Below are 13,432 nucleotides of genomic sequence, written 5' to 3' on the forward strand. Positions count from 1 at the left end.
CGCCGCTGCCGGGACTCGACAGCTCCTCCTCGAACACAGCCAGCGAGTGCCCTAGCCAATGCACCATCGCGGCGGGCGCAATGCTTAAGTGCCATTTCTAATCTGGATAAGATAATCGAGTAATTCTAGACTAATCTATACTGTACCCGATGTAGCAGGGACAATAATCAGATAGACAATAGTGAAGAGGAATCGCACGTTCTGTCAGTACCGAAGAACACGGGTGAAAGGCTGGAAAAACGCAATGTGTTGTAGTGTTTTTGTCATGCGACAAGAAAAGGATTTGTTTTTACTTTGTGGACAAGGATCATTCTATCCTTTAGGAGGTAAAGCTTGATCGGATCTTTGTTTTTAACGAACAAAAAACAAGAAATTTCGACCGTTACATCCTCTCCCATAAATGGGCTGGGATGGAAGAAAACGTCTGCATTGTAAACATACGTAAACAATTTGTTTTTATTTTTCAGGTTTGCTTCATGAAAGTAAGACTTGATTTGTATTTAGTTCACTTCCACAACCGTCACATTAAATGTTTCCATTCTTTATTTAGAATACAGCCGTACGTCAAATGTGCGTGTCCCACCCTAAAAGGTAGTGCATCAAATGCTTTCAATGAAACGATTTTGTTGACTGCACGATTTCTCTGACAAAATGTTTTTTGTTGCTTATTTGAAAGTTCTATAAAGCCTAAAGTTTAATTCGCAGTTTTCTCAAAGCAAATTTTATAACATACAAATATTGTATGTTGAATGGCTGTAGTTTTGCATCACGGGCTGCTGCCGCACATCCGCCAGCTGTATCGTTGACGCCGATTCCAACTTGGCGGGGAACCAAGTAGAATGCAATTGAATGTATCTGTGTTTTTTCTGCTCTTTCTTAGCGTACGATGTTTCCAATCAAAGGTTACTAAGCATTCAGGTGGTGCAGTATTGGGAGAACGCTGGGGAGAGGGAGGAAGAGAGAAGCGGTATAAAAGTTGCTCGTATCAACACTTTTGCGTAATAGTTTTTCTATGGAAAAAGAAACGACATGATAATGAGCTGTGAAAACTGATGGGCATGCAGATCACCACACTAATTTCTCCTATTTCTTTTTAGATCATAGGCCTGTGAATTTAAATCTGTGCCTCATACCCATTGGTTTGAAATCCTGTATTATCTTTATGTTTCATTTAGAGCCAAGAACGCTTGTGCAATCTGTTCATGCCTGTAGTTGCTGCCTACGAAAGTGCTGATTTGGAGTCGCGCACAGAGAAAACTGGTACTAAGTTGGCAGTGGGTTGGGCATTAGGACAATATTTAAAAGCGAATCGAATGTGTTTATTTCATGACATTTTTGTTCAAAACGAAACATTAGTGGCCTTCTTACTATTGGTTAATTGTTACAGAGTACTGTTGGTGGGAATTTTGTAGTCTCCTGTCTTCGAGGTGTGGTTCATTCATTTCAACATAAAGGCTATTTATGAGAGAGGATCTATATGCGCCAATCGAGAGACGCAACTAAGCATTCAGGTTGTGCGCTCAGCACTCAAGTTTTGCGCTAGATCCAGGGTTTGAGATATGAAGGCCACGCTGACCTATGCACTATGTTTCAGTAATTTAATGCGGAAGGTATTTCGGAAGGTGAGATGTATAAAAGACATGTACTATCGGATCCCCAGTCTTATCATGGCATTACTTCGAGTAGGTTTATTTACTGGGACACTAGCTTTGTGAAGGCGTTTTCTGAGATGAAAGGTTACCCCTTCTACAAAAGGTAATGCCTAAAGGTTTATATTCGCTTTTCACAAGTAGTACAGTTTGTTTAGGTACAGGTCAGGATTGGTATACAAGGCACATTTGAGTTATAAAAGACCAGCCATTGATTGCGGGAGAAAACGCCGGAACCCTTTTTGTTCTGCTAACATAGCTAATCTAATTATTGTTCACTATATTTGACATTTGAAGATTGATATGCTCTAGGAAGTGCATAAAATCATGAGATCATCAATATAAAATGAATACATACGGGGAAATTTCAATACAGGACAATATTAGATATTGATGGCCATTTAATTCGTTTGAATCACAAAAACCTCTATCTGCAAATGCTTAGACACATATTACCTACACTCTAGAACGCTCTTGAAAACCTAGGAATGAGGGCATTCAACCCCTCAGCTAGAAAATTCAAATCCTTCTTACGCTCAAAACACTGACCTTTTGATGTACAAAATGTGTTCGATGGGTTTCTTTCATTGTGCTAATTTTATTCGTGCTAAACAAGTGCTTCGAAATGCTTTGAAGTGATACCGCTGCTACGCAACAATTTCTTTTTAATTCCGGTGGAAATGTGCGAGCATCGCGGTTTACAATTGCCTAATATTTTACAGTCTGTCAGCCTACGAAAGTTTGGAAAAGCACTGAGCAAGCAAGTGTAGAGGGGGATCCTCAGTTAGCAGGTTGAGCCACCCTCTCGACAAGTGGACCTGTCTTCGTCTGGGTGACGGAGACAAGTCCACTTGTCGAAAGTTTGGCCTGGGTTGCGAACTTACGCTCCCCCTCTACCCTTGCTCAGTGCTCTTCCATACTGAGTAGCCATCTCCCTCCTCTCGCTCTACCATGGATCATTGGCAAATTTTGTCATGTAAAAACGAACCCTGTCGTCATCCACTCACAGACAATGCATGCATCCCTCCGGTGCTGTTGCTAGTATGGGGATTGAAGGCTCGGAATTTGAGAGTGTTCGCTGTCAATCACGTGGTATTTCGGGAAGACTTGTTTCTGGGAAGAACTCCGCATCGTCGTAGTCCACCCTCGTTTCGGATGATAATTATGTTTGAAATAAAGGAGCCATGAAAATGTTTTCAACGCAGCCGCGCTGGCGGTTCACCCCACAAAGGCGACCCTGGCCACCGATAAATAGAAAAATGTTAGAACGGAGAAACCGACAGAAGAGTTATGAGAAAGGGGATAAGAAAGTTAAAGGTGGAGAGGAGGACAAAAATGTAATTCCCATTTCACCCAGGTTGGTCAGCCAAAATATGCCGTCTAAAGAAAACGACGTGGCGAAAGTGTTGTGTTGCCTCCGAGAAGGGGCCTTCAAGGATCAAACGCTCACCGTCGTCTCGAATATCAGGATCCTTTTTTCGCAGACAGGGCGATGCCATACATGGCTACGCGTGGGTGCTATGTATGCGCGGCTTCTCACCATGCACCAAACACCTTTAATAGACGCGGCCAGCGACAGCAGGTAGGGATGATCAGGCGGCGTTTCTAGAAAGATGGTGGGGATACCGTGGTAGACATTGTGGCCACTCTATACGTAATGCCTTAATAGATCGATGGACAACCTGATGGACATTAACATTAATTAATCCATAAGAAAGGGGAAGTCAAGGACGTTGAAACTTAGACTGATCCTTTTATTATGTTAAATACAATTACTTTACTAAGGTGCCAATGAACTATTGAGGGCGACATTAGATTTTAAGCAACCAAAGGGTCAGCTACTTTTTATAAAGGCTTCTCTGCAATCCCGTTAAACATTTTGTCAAAGCCTGCTCCATGTACTTTCCTATTTGTCTTCCAATTCAAAGGCCTTTCCTCACGCTGAACTTCTTTATTTTCCGATTAAGCTATTGTATCCTTTTCCACCTTTCCGTTGTGTCCTAGCGCCTCCAGCACTGTGTACACCACAATCTGCTCTAGCTGTGTGCAATCCCACTTCTATCGTCAACTCGACGAGCGAAGTAGTCCTCTATTTGTACGGAATCCCCGTTCCAGTCCTGCTGCAGCTATTACCAGGTTGCGCCCTGCTATGCAATCTTCGAGAGGTTCGTTTTCCTGTCATTCAGCACCGTGTTTACTGTGCTCCCTGTGCATTTATTGTGCATCTGTCACACTTTCCAGGCTCGATTATAGAGGGCTTCTACCTGCTCATGTCGTAATCTCCCGCAATTAGCACTTGGGCATTTTTTTTTTCTCTCTCGTAGCTTCTGGCTCTCGATTCCTGTTGTCTGTGGCCTCCTACCTAGGAATTACAATGATCTCTACCTCTCTCTCACTTTCGGGTTACCTTCTGAAAATCCAAGCACAACAGCCATGACAGACGCTATGTACCAATCTGCCCGGCACAATGTTGCCAGTAAAGAGCGAACATAAATTTTTGGGTGTAACGTTCGACAGAAAACTAACATTCCTGCCTCACATAAACATCCTAAAGAGGAAAGCCATAAAATCTCTAAACATACTGAAGGTTCTCTCTCGGAAACATTGGGGGTCTGATAGGGCGTGTCTTCTACATATATATCGATCTGTTGTGCGGTCTAGCTTGGACTACGGGTCCATAGTCTACGGGTCAGCTAGACCATCATATTTAAGGAAATTGGACCCGGTACATAACCTAGGTTTACGCCTTTCTTGTGGCGTATACAGAACATCCCCTGTTGATAGTCTGTATGCAGAGACGAACGAGCCTCCGCTGAAAGATAGAAGGGCTTCACTCACATGTGCTTATGTCCTTAGAATAAGATCACAGAAAAAACACCTCTGCTATCCAATAGTCTCAACATGCCGCTCACGAGTAATTTTCACAAATAAACCACAAGCAACGAGGCCACTGATAATGCGTTTCGAAGACATTTGCAGTGAGCTAGAAATTCTGGACACCTTGCCCGACACTGCACCAAAAAACAGCCCCCTACCCCCATGGTACAAACTTCCAAATGTCTGTGATCTCACTCTAACACGCTTCAACAAAAGCCAAACTCCTAAAGAACATATAATACAAGAATTTCGCACAATAAAAGAAAAGTACAGTAATTATACAGAGTTTTATACAGATGGATCAAAAACTTCTACTTATGTTGGCTGTGCCGTAGTTGAAGAGAACTGGGAACAAATAATTAGGCTTCCTCAGTGCGCATCAATTTTTACAGCTGAATCTTATGCTATCCTGACAGCTGTAGGAAAAATAGTGAATGAAGGCATTGGGAACAGTGTCATCTACACCGATTCGTTGAGTGTACTGATGGCTTTAAATCACAGAAATGCTGCCATGCCTCTAATCGGTAACATAATACATAATGTAAAAATGATCACAACACAAGCACATAACATAGTGTTCTGTTGGGTCCCTAGTCACGTAGGCATTGACGGCAATGAAAGAGCAGACAAATGTGCTGCACTTGCCCACAACAAATTGATTCAGAAAGTAAACATACCACATAGTGATTGCTTGAAATTAATAAAACATAAACAGATGAATAAATGGCAGTCCAGATGGAACAACCAAGAAAATAATAAGTTGCGTCTCATAAAGCCTGTACTAGGAGAATGGCAATCGAGCACACATCAACAACGTTTTATGGAAGTGATAGTATGCCGTCTTCGTATTGGACATACACATCTAACACATAACTTTCTGCTAATGAAACATAACAAACCGACCTGTGAAGAATGCGATGAGATACTCACTGTAAACCACATTCTAATTACATGTTCAAAACTTGAGGCACTACGGAGAAAACATTTTACTATATTTTACAATCATACCATCCCATTCCATCCCACCTTGCTTTTAGGAGAAAGAGCACTTGTAAACCTAGCATCTGTTCTCAGTTTCCTAGAAGAAGGAAGCTTTTTGAATAAACTATAGATTAAACATATCCATTTCCTCTTTTGCAACCAGAACATACATTAACCTCGCTCTTGGCGCATGATAGCCTTAGTTGCTTATGCGCCATAAAACCCAACACAACACAACACAACACAACAATGTTTTACTGTCTTCCTGGCTACCTAGCGGCTGTATTTGAATAACTTTCACAGTCTGATGCCGCCTGACCTACCTTGGCTTTTGTGTTCATGCCAGTGATGGCCCCCTCCACGTGGCTTGCACTGGGAGGACCGCCATTGTGGTTTCCGATGACCGTGTCGGCTATTTTTGGTTCCATCTGAGCAAGCTGATCATCTATTAACCTTTTTTGTTTTCTTTTCTTTCGCTTTTTGTTCTCTCCTCCACAGGCGCGCATTCATGCACGCAACACCGGCACAAACTTTACGCACCTTCCTTCTCCGCTGCAGATTAAACCATGTTTCCTTCAGATCAACCAAAGCCCCAAATTGCTTACCTTTATATTTATTTGGGCTATTAATTGCACGGCTATATTCACTCGACTATTCTTACCACGCAAAGCCAGAATATCTCGAACTCAAAAAAAAAAGAAACTAGCAAGCGCGCCGCATTCAAATAAATTCTGCTTATGAAGCCGATCAACTAGAAAATCAATAACTATTTTTCTAGAAAAATCAACCCGCTAATGGCATTGTTGATTCTCAAATGAGGATCGAAAACCTTAGCTGCTGGCACAAATAAACACGCCGCTAGGTCTTTGAAGTCAAACCTGCTGTTAGGCTACACCTTTCGCACACCGGTCGCTGCTGAGCGGACAGCCATATCGAAGAGATAGGCGAACTAGGGAATTTTTTTAGACACTTGCGGGCTGCTATGCCGCCACTTATAGGCGCCCTGCTATAAAGTTAGCTGTTGCGATCGCCGCGCCGTAACACATAGCCTAGTGAGAAGAGAAAATACTTTTAAGGCGCTTTTGTAGGCCGTTTTCACGTCGTTTGCATGAGTTACAGGGATCAGATTGCACGCTCTGTCGAAGCTTTGCACGCCGCGTCAGATAACCGGGCTACATTGAGAGCGCCTAGGCAAGGACATTATCTTTCACATGTGTATCTATCACAGCGATGAATATTCTCGGTTGTTTATCGTAAACCAAGCGGCTAACAGCAACATTTTTAGGCGCGCTGCGAAACAAATGCAGCGCCGCCTAGACAGTGCAGGTTCCCTATATACTCTACTGTGCCCGACGGGAACATAACATTTATTCAGATAGCGTGGGTTGCCCCGCGAAATACGTTCCGGAGCTGCTTCATCCATCGCAAAAGCCGCAGCTTAGTGACGATAACGTATTGCGCAACCGGCTGCCATTCTGGTCAAAAGTGCGTTATCAGAAGCAAGCAGCGAGATAGGCCGGATAGAGAAGAAAGGGCATACGTGTACACAGAGCGCATGACCCGAAAGTATTGCTAGCCTCGAAACCACGCTCTATGTCATCAGATAACGGAGGAAAATAGTTTTTAGCCCCTCCGCTGCGTATGGCACAGCCCACAAAAATTTGCGGCTGACAACACGCCATATTGTACACACCATGCACGCATAAGATGGCGGTCTTCCCTTTTGGCACAAAAAACAGTTTTATCAATATTTATGTCTATGAACCGAGAATTACATGCATATTTATTGACTTTGGCATTAATTTTCTGTCTCTTTGGCTTTTGGATAGTATATGTGTCCTGGCAGAGACTACATCACTATCGTAGGCTATCAACAAAGACGTCTGGAGGACAATATGCCTGCCTGTCGCCAAGCATAGAGGCCTCTTCAAGAGTTTGTCAGTGGGTCTTCCAATCCGGTGGGCGACCAGCTGGTTTTTCTGTTACATTGGTATGAAGCCTCTCGGAGCTAGTGGCATTGGTTGGGGCGGCTCTAGACCAACAATCGGTTGTCTGAAACAATTGGAAAGAAACGATGTTTGATAGGAGAGGTGGGTGAAATAAGGCTGAGATAATTGCCTTCCAATATGGTTAGCGATCAGCTGGTTTTTCTGTTACCTTGGTATGGAGTCTCTCGGATCTAGTGGCATTGGTTGGGGCGGCTCAAGGCCAATAATGATTTGCCTGAAACAATTGGAAAGAAACGGTGTTTGAGAAGAGAAGTGGGTAAAATAAGGCTGCGATAATTGTCTTCCAATATGGTTAGCGATCAGCTGGTTTTTCTGTTACCTTGGTATGGTGTCTCTCGGATCTAGTGGCATTGGTTGGGGCGGCTCTAGGCCAATAATGATTTGCCTGAAACAATTGGAAAGAAACGGTGTTTGAGATGAGAAGTGGGTAAAATAAGGCTGAGATCATTGTCGATAACTGGGCTAATAAAGATTGCTTTTCTGTCTCCCTTGAACTATCACAGCTATCACAGGGCACTTCACCTCTTTAAGATGTCAACTCGCAATCACAAGATTACAAAATTCAAACTATTAGAAAAAAAAGGAGATTTCATTCGCGCAAAGCACTGAAAACTTTTCCGCTAAGACTGGCTATATTATATATGGTCCTATTTAGAAAAATCTCGGTTGTGAAGCATGGACAAGAAGTACACCTTCATCTAAAGACGCACCATCAGCCCTCTAAGCAGATTGATAAGTATGGTGGGAAATCCGATGTGAAAATGTTTGTAGATATGTATATATCCAAACGCAAAGCACGGAATTGGATACATAATTGCCAATTGTGATGTCATGAATATTATGTCTCTCGCTCTTTTGGTGCAGTACAACTAAAATCGACAGCAAAGAGAGGACTGTCCGTCCAGGGTGGCGTCCACCTCACTGTAAGGTGCAGGTGGTGTTTAAACAGACTCCCTTCACCTTACTCTTAGAATTTGCATGTAAAAGGGGCAGAGATTCATCTTTTCCTAACAAGTGACAGCATGTGTGTTTTAAACAAGTGGCTAAGAGCGAAGCATTTTCCTTTTTTTTTACGTCTCGATGCGTCTAGACGTCCTATTTACATTACGTCAAGATTTTGAAAGTGAAAGGCACTTCGAACGCGACTGAAACTGATTGCATATTGTTGGCGCTTGCGTAGCGTTACAGCGCTATAGCTAATTACGTTTGAGAGTTAATGAGGAATGCGAAGTTGTTGCGTGCTTATACGTGACCGCGCCTATCAGGGACTCGTAGGTGCGGAGTTTAACATCCCACAGTGTCGCAAGAAGTGTCGAGTAGGTAACAGGTGCTTATGCGACCGGGGTGTTCAAAACGTTCACCCGACAACGGAGCAGCGGCGGCGGCGGTCACTGCTCCACGACAGCAGACAGTCGTGCTTTAGCCAGGGTTCTGGCACAAGTAAGAACGCACAGCTGGACTCCGTAGCATCCCATTGCAATAGAAATTGTGCATAAATGTACATAATTTTATTTTCTCCTTTTAGAAGGCGTGTTTATCATGGAGGGGTAATCTTACTTTACGTCATCGCTGAATAGTTGTGTCGGTCGGCACGTACTTTTCGATGGTCACACCCTCGTCTTTAATCTCTTGGGCCGCGCTCCTCGCATAGCACGTCGACAGGATGAGAGCGGCGACCCAGACAGCTATGCCTACCACCAGGAACATCCACACGCAGAACCAGAAAGCACCCTGCGATATGGGAGCAGAATCAATCTTTTTTCAATAATTAAAATGTGTTCCGCGTCTGTTAATGCATAGAATAAGAAGCAAACGACCACGCGACGTTGATGCACTCTCACACTTCTGCGTTAGTAGGGGGCGTTAATGCCCGAAGCTTAATTTTTCATTGTCATTATTGAAAAGGCTTGTCCCTGCTTCAGCTACTGTTGACGCTGAGCTTGAGAAGCTATCGAATAAAGGTAGTGAGCTATACCCTGATGAAAAACTTTTATAAATTCTATCTTTCGGTTTGGAAGGTGCTCGCGTTCCAGAAAAAAGCGGAATCTTCTCATTACTCAACTTCCTGTAGATGGTCCTACCCTCAGAGCCGTTTCGGCGTTTCTGTTATATAAAAGGTAACCCAACGACGTTACGTTTACTCACCATTGCTTTTAGTGGTTGTGCTGTTCTCATTCTGAACCAAAAGAAAACGGATCAAACCTCCTAGCCTACCCTTCCCTCATGATAGCTGAAATTACCCTCAGCAGGTTACTCGGCGCAAAACGCAAATCGAGGCTCTTTTTACAAACTACCTTACCGCATTCTTTCAACAAAGTGATGGGCCACTAAATTGCTGCTCACGTGGCTACCCTAATTATCGTTATTGTCACCTATCAAACCTGGGCAAAAACAAAAAAACGCGTAATGATGAGCTCTGTAGTGGTGATTGGACGCACTGCTTAGCTCATAGCCGGAGGCTGAACTCCCCCTGGTGCTCTCGGATCACAAATGCTTAAGAGACAAAACCTTGAGGCCATCTAGTGCGACAAAGGACAGCCCAAACCTCTTTTTCATGCTCCTCAAACCGCCATCCACTTAAAAGATTGTACTACCATCACGATTTCCCACCGCTTTATTATGTAAACATATGCAAACGAATACAAATTTCCTAGGGTGTTATAAGCATATAAAGAACATAGTGAGGTCACATATTCATAACCCTTTTATTCCGAGGCACATTCTCAATTTTTTTCTTTTGTTTCCCCTTGTCATTTGTCGAGGGTAGCGCACCCGCAATCATCTAAATTATCATAGCTGCTTTAGCACACAGCAAAGGGGGATATTATGAAGACAGCATCCCATTTTATTTGCTAAAATAAATAAGACGCTTACGAATGGCCTGATAGCTGCATCGCAGGCTGCGTTCACGGTCGTTATGTAGAGCACGTAGAGGGGCTGGCAGTCCCCCACATGCTCGCGTACCTGCAGAAAAGTACATACAAGCTTAAGTACTTAAATCAAAAATTCCCATTACTTGCACTACTGAAGCAGCGGAGAATACAACGAAATAGAGGGAAAACGTTTGAAGCATTGAATGCATACGAAAATGCAATCTGAAATGAAAATGAAAATCCAGATTCAATTGATCTCTCCTTTTTATTTGCATTTCGTTGCCTCAAAATTGCTCTGAAATATTTCGACTTATTGCAATAAGTCCCGGTTGTTTGCTGTTCCTAACTTTAGCCACAAGCGAGATGTTTTGTTTTTTGCTGAAACTATTCCATAAACACATTTCCCATATATGAAGAGCCGCCTTATATGGACCGATGGTGCACGATAACATTGCAGCCTGTGTTATACGCTTTAACCTAATATTAGAAATTTTGAGATAAAGAACCTACCAACTAGTGTCAGCGTAAAAGCGAAGGCTCGAGAAAAAAATTATCAGAGTTTCGCTTAATGGTGTGAAAGTGTAATAGGGATCGCCAGTAAGGACATTCTCACCAGAAAGAAAGCGGTAACTCTTGAGAAGCGACGTTTCATTTCGGTTTACATGAAATGAGACAGTCGCTAATATCCGTGCTTCACCGGGCTTGCTTATGCAAACCGATAGAGTTTTCAGTAAATAATGCCTGATATTGAGAAACGCTGATGCCCTCTTCGGTATGCGAAAACTTCAACATGCCTGCTTTTTGGCGTGATCGAAGAATTGGGTAATGTCGGCCTTAAAGGCAGCTTGCGCCTTTTTTGCGGTCACTTGTATCTTGTCCGAGCCGCCACTACGTTGCGAGGTAAGAGTGTCCCACTGGTCGATGATGTCTTTCACGTACTCCTGCGTGTCACGCACAGTAGTTCAGGCGCAGCGAGAGTTTTTCAAATACGATGACATTCCAAGTTATCGACTGTCGTGTAAAACTGCGGAATCATGCCTTGGATAGCATAACACAGTGTGATAACTACGCATTTGCCAGAGATGTCAATAAAGACCAAGCATAAATGCAAGAAATAAAGAAAACAAAGCGTTAACATATAAAATACATCCGTGTCTGAGGCGCTGGTAAATAGGACATTTAGGTCATGCTAGCCACAATTTTCTCCATCTTGATGAGGTGCTAGCCGACATCTCAAACTTCTGCGTGTTCCAATGGCGGTGAAAAAGCCCGAGAACAAATAACCAACCTCTTATTTTCAAAAGCGAAACGCTGACATAGAGGTATATTTATTTAAAATTTTTACTGCAACATCGAAGTTTACCTTGGAGGTAGGGCGATGTCCTTATTCCAGCTTGAAGATGTTGGCAGATAGAGTTTTGCTATTTACTTATGAATATTTAACTGCCAAAATGCCAATAGGTGATCGGCATATCAACCACCTCGAACTCATTTTTTTCACCTAGATTACAAAACATGAACTGCATGCTTGCATACCTCAAAAGCAGTTTATAAATCTGTAGAGGTTCAGCTATCCTTCAATCAAGTTTCATTGTTCGTTCTATTCACGATTTTAAAGAGAGCATACTAAAGGTGCAGTACTTCAAGTAACGTCACGCCGTTACTGCCGTTATTCACATGTGGGGGAAATAAAGTTGTTTCTCTCTCTCTCTCTCTCTTACTATCCAGCAAAGATATGCGATAGTCTTGTGCCCAGTAATTGCTTTTTCACACTGCAATTCTTGCTTGTTTAACCTTCACATCTTCAGTGTGTTCTAACCGTGGGGATGCTTGTGTATCGTGTCAAAGGTAGTCGATGCTTATCAAAAGCGCCGGCAAATGTGCTGGTAGAAACTAAAGTATGTGCTCATCTTCAAACAAGGAATGCTCATTTCATAACTTACATTTCAAGATCTGCTATCCTTTGTACTTGCAAATATTCAACATTTAGTCCCGCTTTTTTTACATATTGTCTTTCCCCACATGCGCTCTGTAGGCCCGACAGATAGTTGCATTACTGAAGACATCAAATTGCCAAAATATCAAGAATTATGGAGCAGCGTGGTTCTGCAGCACAGTAATGAGCTCTCACTTTCAGGGATTACCTACAGGCAGGCCTTTTACCTATGCATTACTTTCGGGGCTGCCTCATCGCACAAGCTATCAATATCTTCCAAACAATATTGGCCCCAGGTTTGTCGACTTACGTGAAAGCTTTTGCCTTCTACCGAGGACGACTTCTTAAAGTCATCAGAGACTTTCGCGATGGTGTCCTGAAAGAAATAAAGGAACGTGATCTGTCATTACCTTTGATGTGAAAAATGTGTGAAGGTATATAAACGTACAAATTCGGATTGATGAAATTGGAAGTATTAACTGTTTTTGTCGCTGAGGTGTGGCGCTGTTTATTTGGATGATTATTGTTTGTGCCGTATAATTGAAAATAAATATTCTCTCCCGTACCCAGCTTGGCAGCAAGGCTGACACTCATCATATGGGAAAGTCCCATCCTCTCTCCGTGGCATTCCCTCCTCTCAACTAAATCATCCCCTTCTGCATCACGCAACCCATAAGTTTATATTAGAAGATTAATCAAAAAACAGTCAGTTCAGAAATTGCTGTTTCAATTCGTACGAGCACGGAACCAGCCTTGAGTTAAGAAACAAAATTACAGTGTAGCTGGTCCCTTTTCTATGAGGATGACTAATCCAACCTGGCTAACAGCTGGCGTTCATACTTTTGGGGAGTGTGGTTTTTGCGATAAATAAATTTCATTCTATAATATGAAATGGGCACAAGAACGACTCAGAAAAAAAAAACATGACAAAGACGTTCCTTTCTCTGTTTTAACTACATCGTTTTCTGGTACATGAATTAATAGAACCACTAAATTTTGCGACACTTTCGCGGTTAATCCATTACTTTTTGTGGCAGCAAATTCTGCGTGGAAGCATAGATAATGCCATACTATATTTCTAACTTGGTTTAGACACCCAGCACAAAT

The 13,432-nt window shown here is 42.7% G+C and overlaps 1 protein-coding gene and 1 long non-coding RNA gene across 2 annotated transcripts in view; both read right to left on the reverse strand.

Moving 5' to 3' along the window:
• Window positions 1-7,831: 7,831 nt before the first annotated feature.
• Window positions 7,832-10,555, reverse strand: LOC146189893 (uncharacterized). The gene is made up of 3 exons (XR_014707322.1): window positions 10,391-10,555; window positions 9,114-9,247; window positions 7,832-7,901 (listed from the first exon to the last, which is right to left on the reverse strand). It is a non-coding gene; the product is annotated as an uncharacterized LOC146189893 (long non-coding RNA).
• Window positions 9,892-13,432, reverse strand: part of LOC146189894 (uncharacterized) — a 50,594-nt gene continuing 47,053 nt past the window's right edge. Inside the window, exons 16-19 of the mRNA XM_084605372.1 lie at window positions 12,636-12,701; window positions 11,184-11,330; window positions 10,391-10,480; window positions 9,892-9,897 (exon numbers count right to left, since the gene is read on the reverse strand). Of these exons, the coding sequence (XP_084461498.1) occupies window positions 9,892-9,897; window positions 10,391-10,480; window positions 11,184-11,330; window positions 12,636-12,701 (309 nt within the window). The remainder of the gene's footprint in view (window positions 9,898-10,390; window positions 10,481-11,183; window positions 11,331-12,635; window positions 12,702-13,432) is intronic.

Source organism: Amblyomma maculatum, chromosome 5 (assembly GCF_055883805.1).
Source record: "Amblyomma maculatum isolate TAMU_Amacu chromosome 5, ASM5588380v1, whole genome shotgun sequence".
NCBI lineage: Eukaryota > Metazoa > Arthropoda > Arachnida > Ixodida > Ixodidae > Amblyomma > Amblyomma maculatum.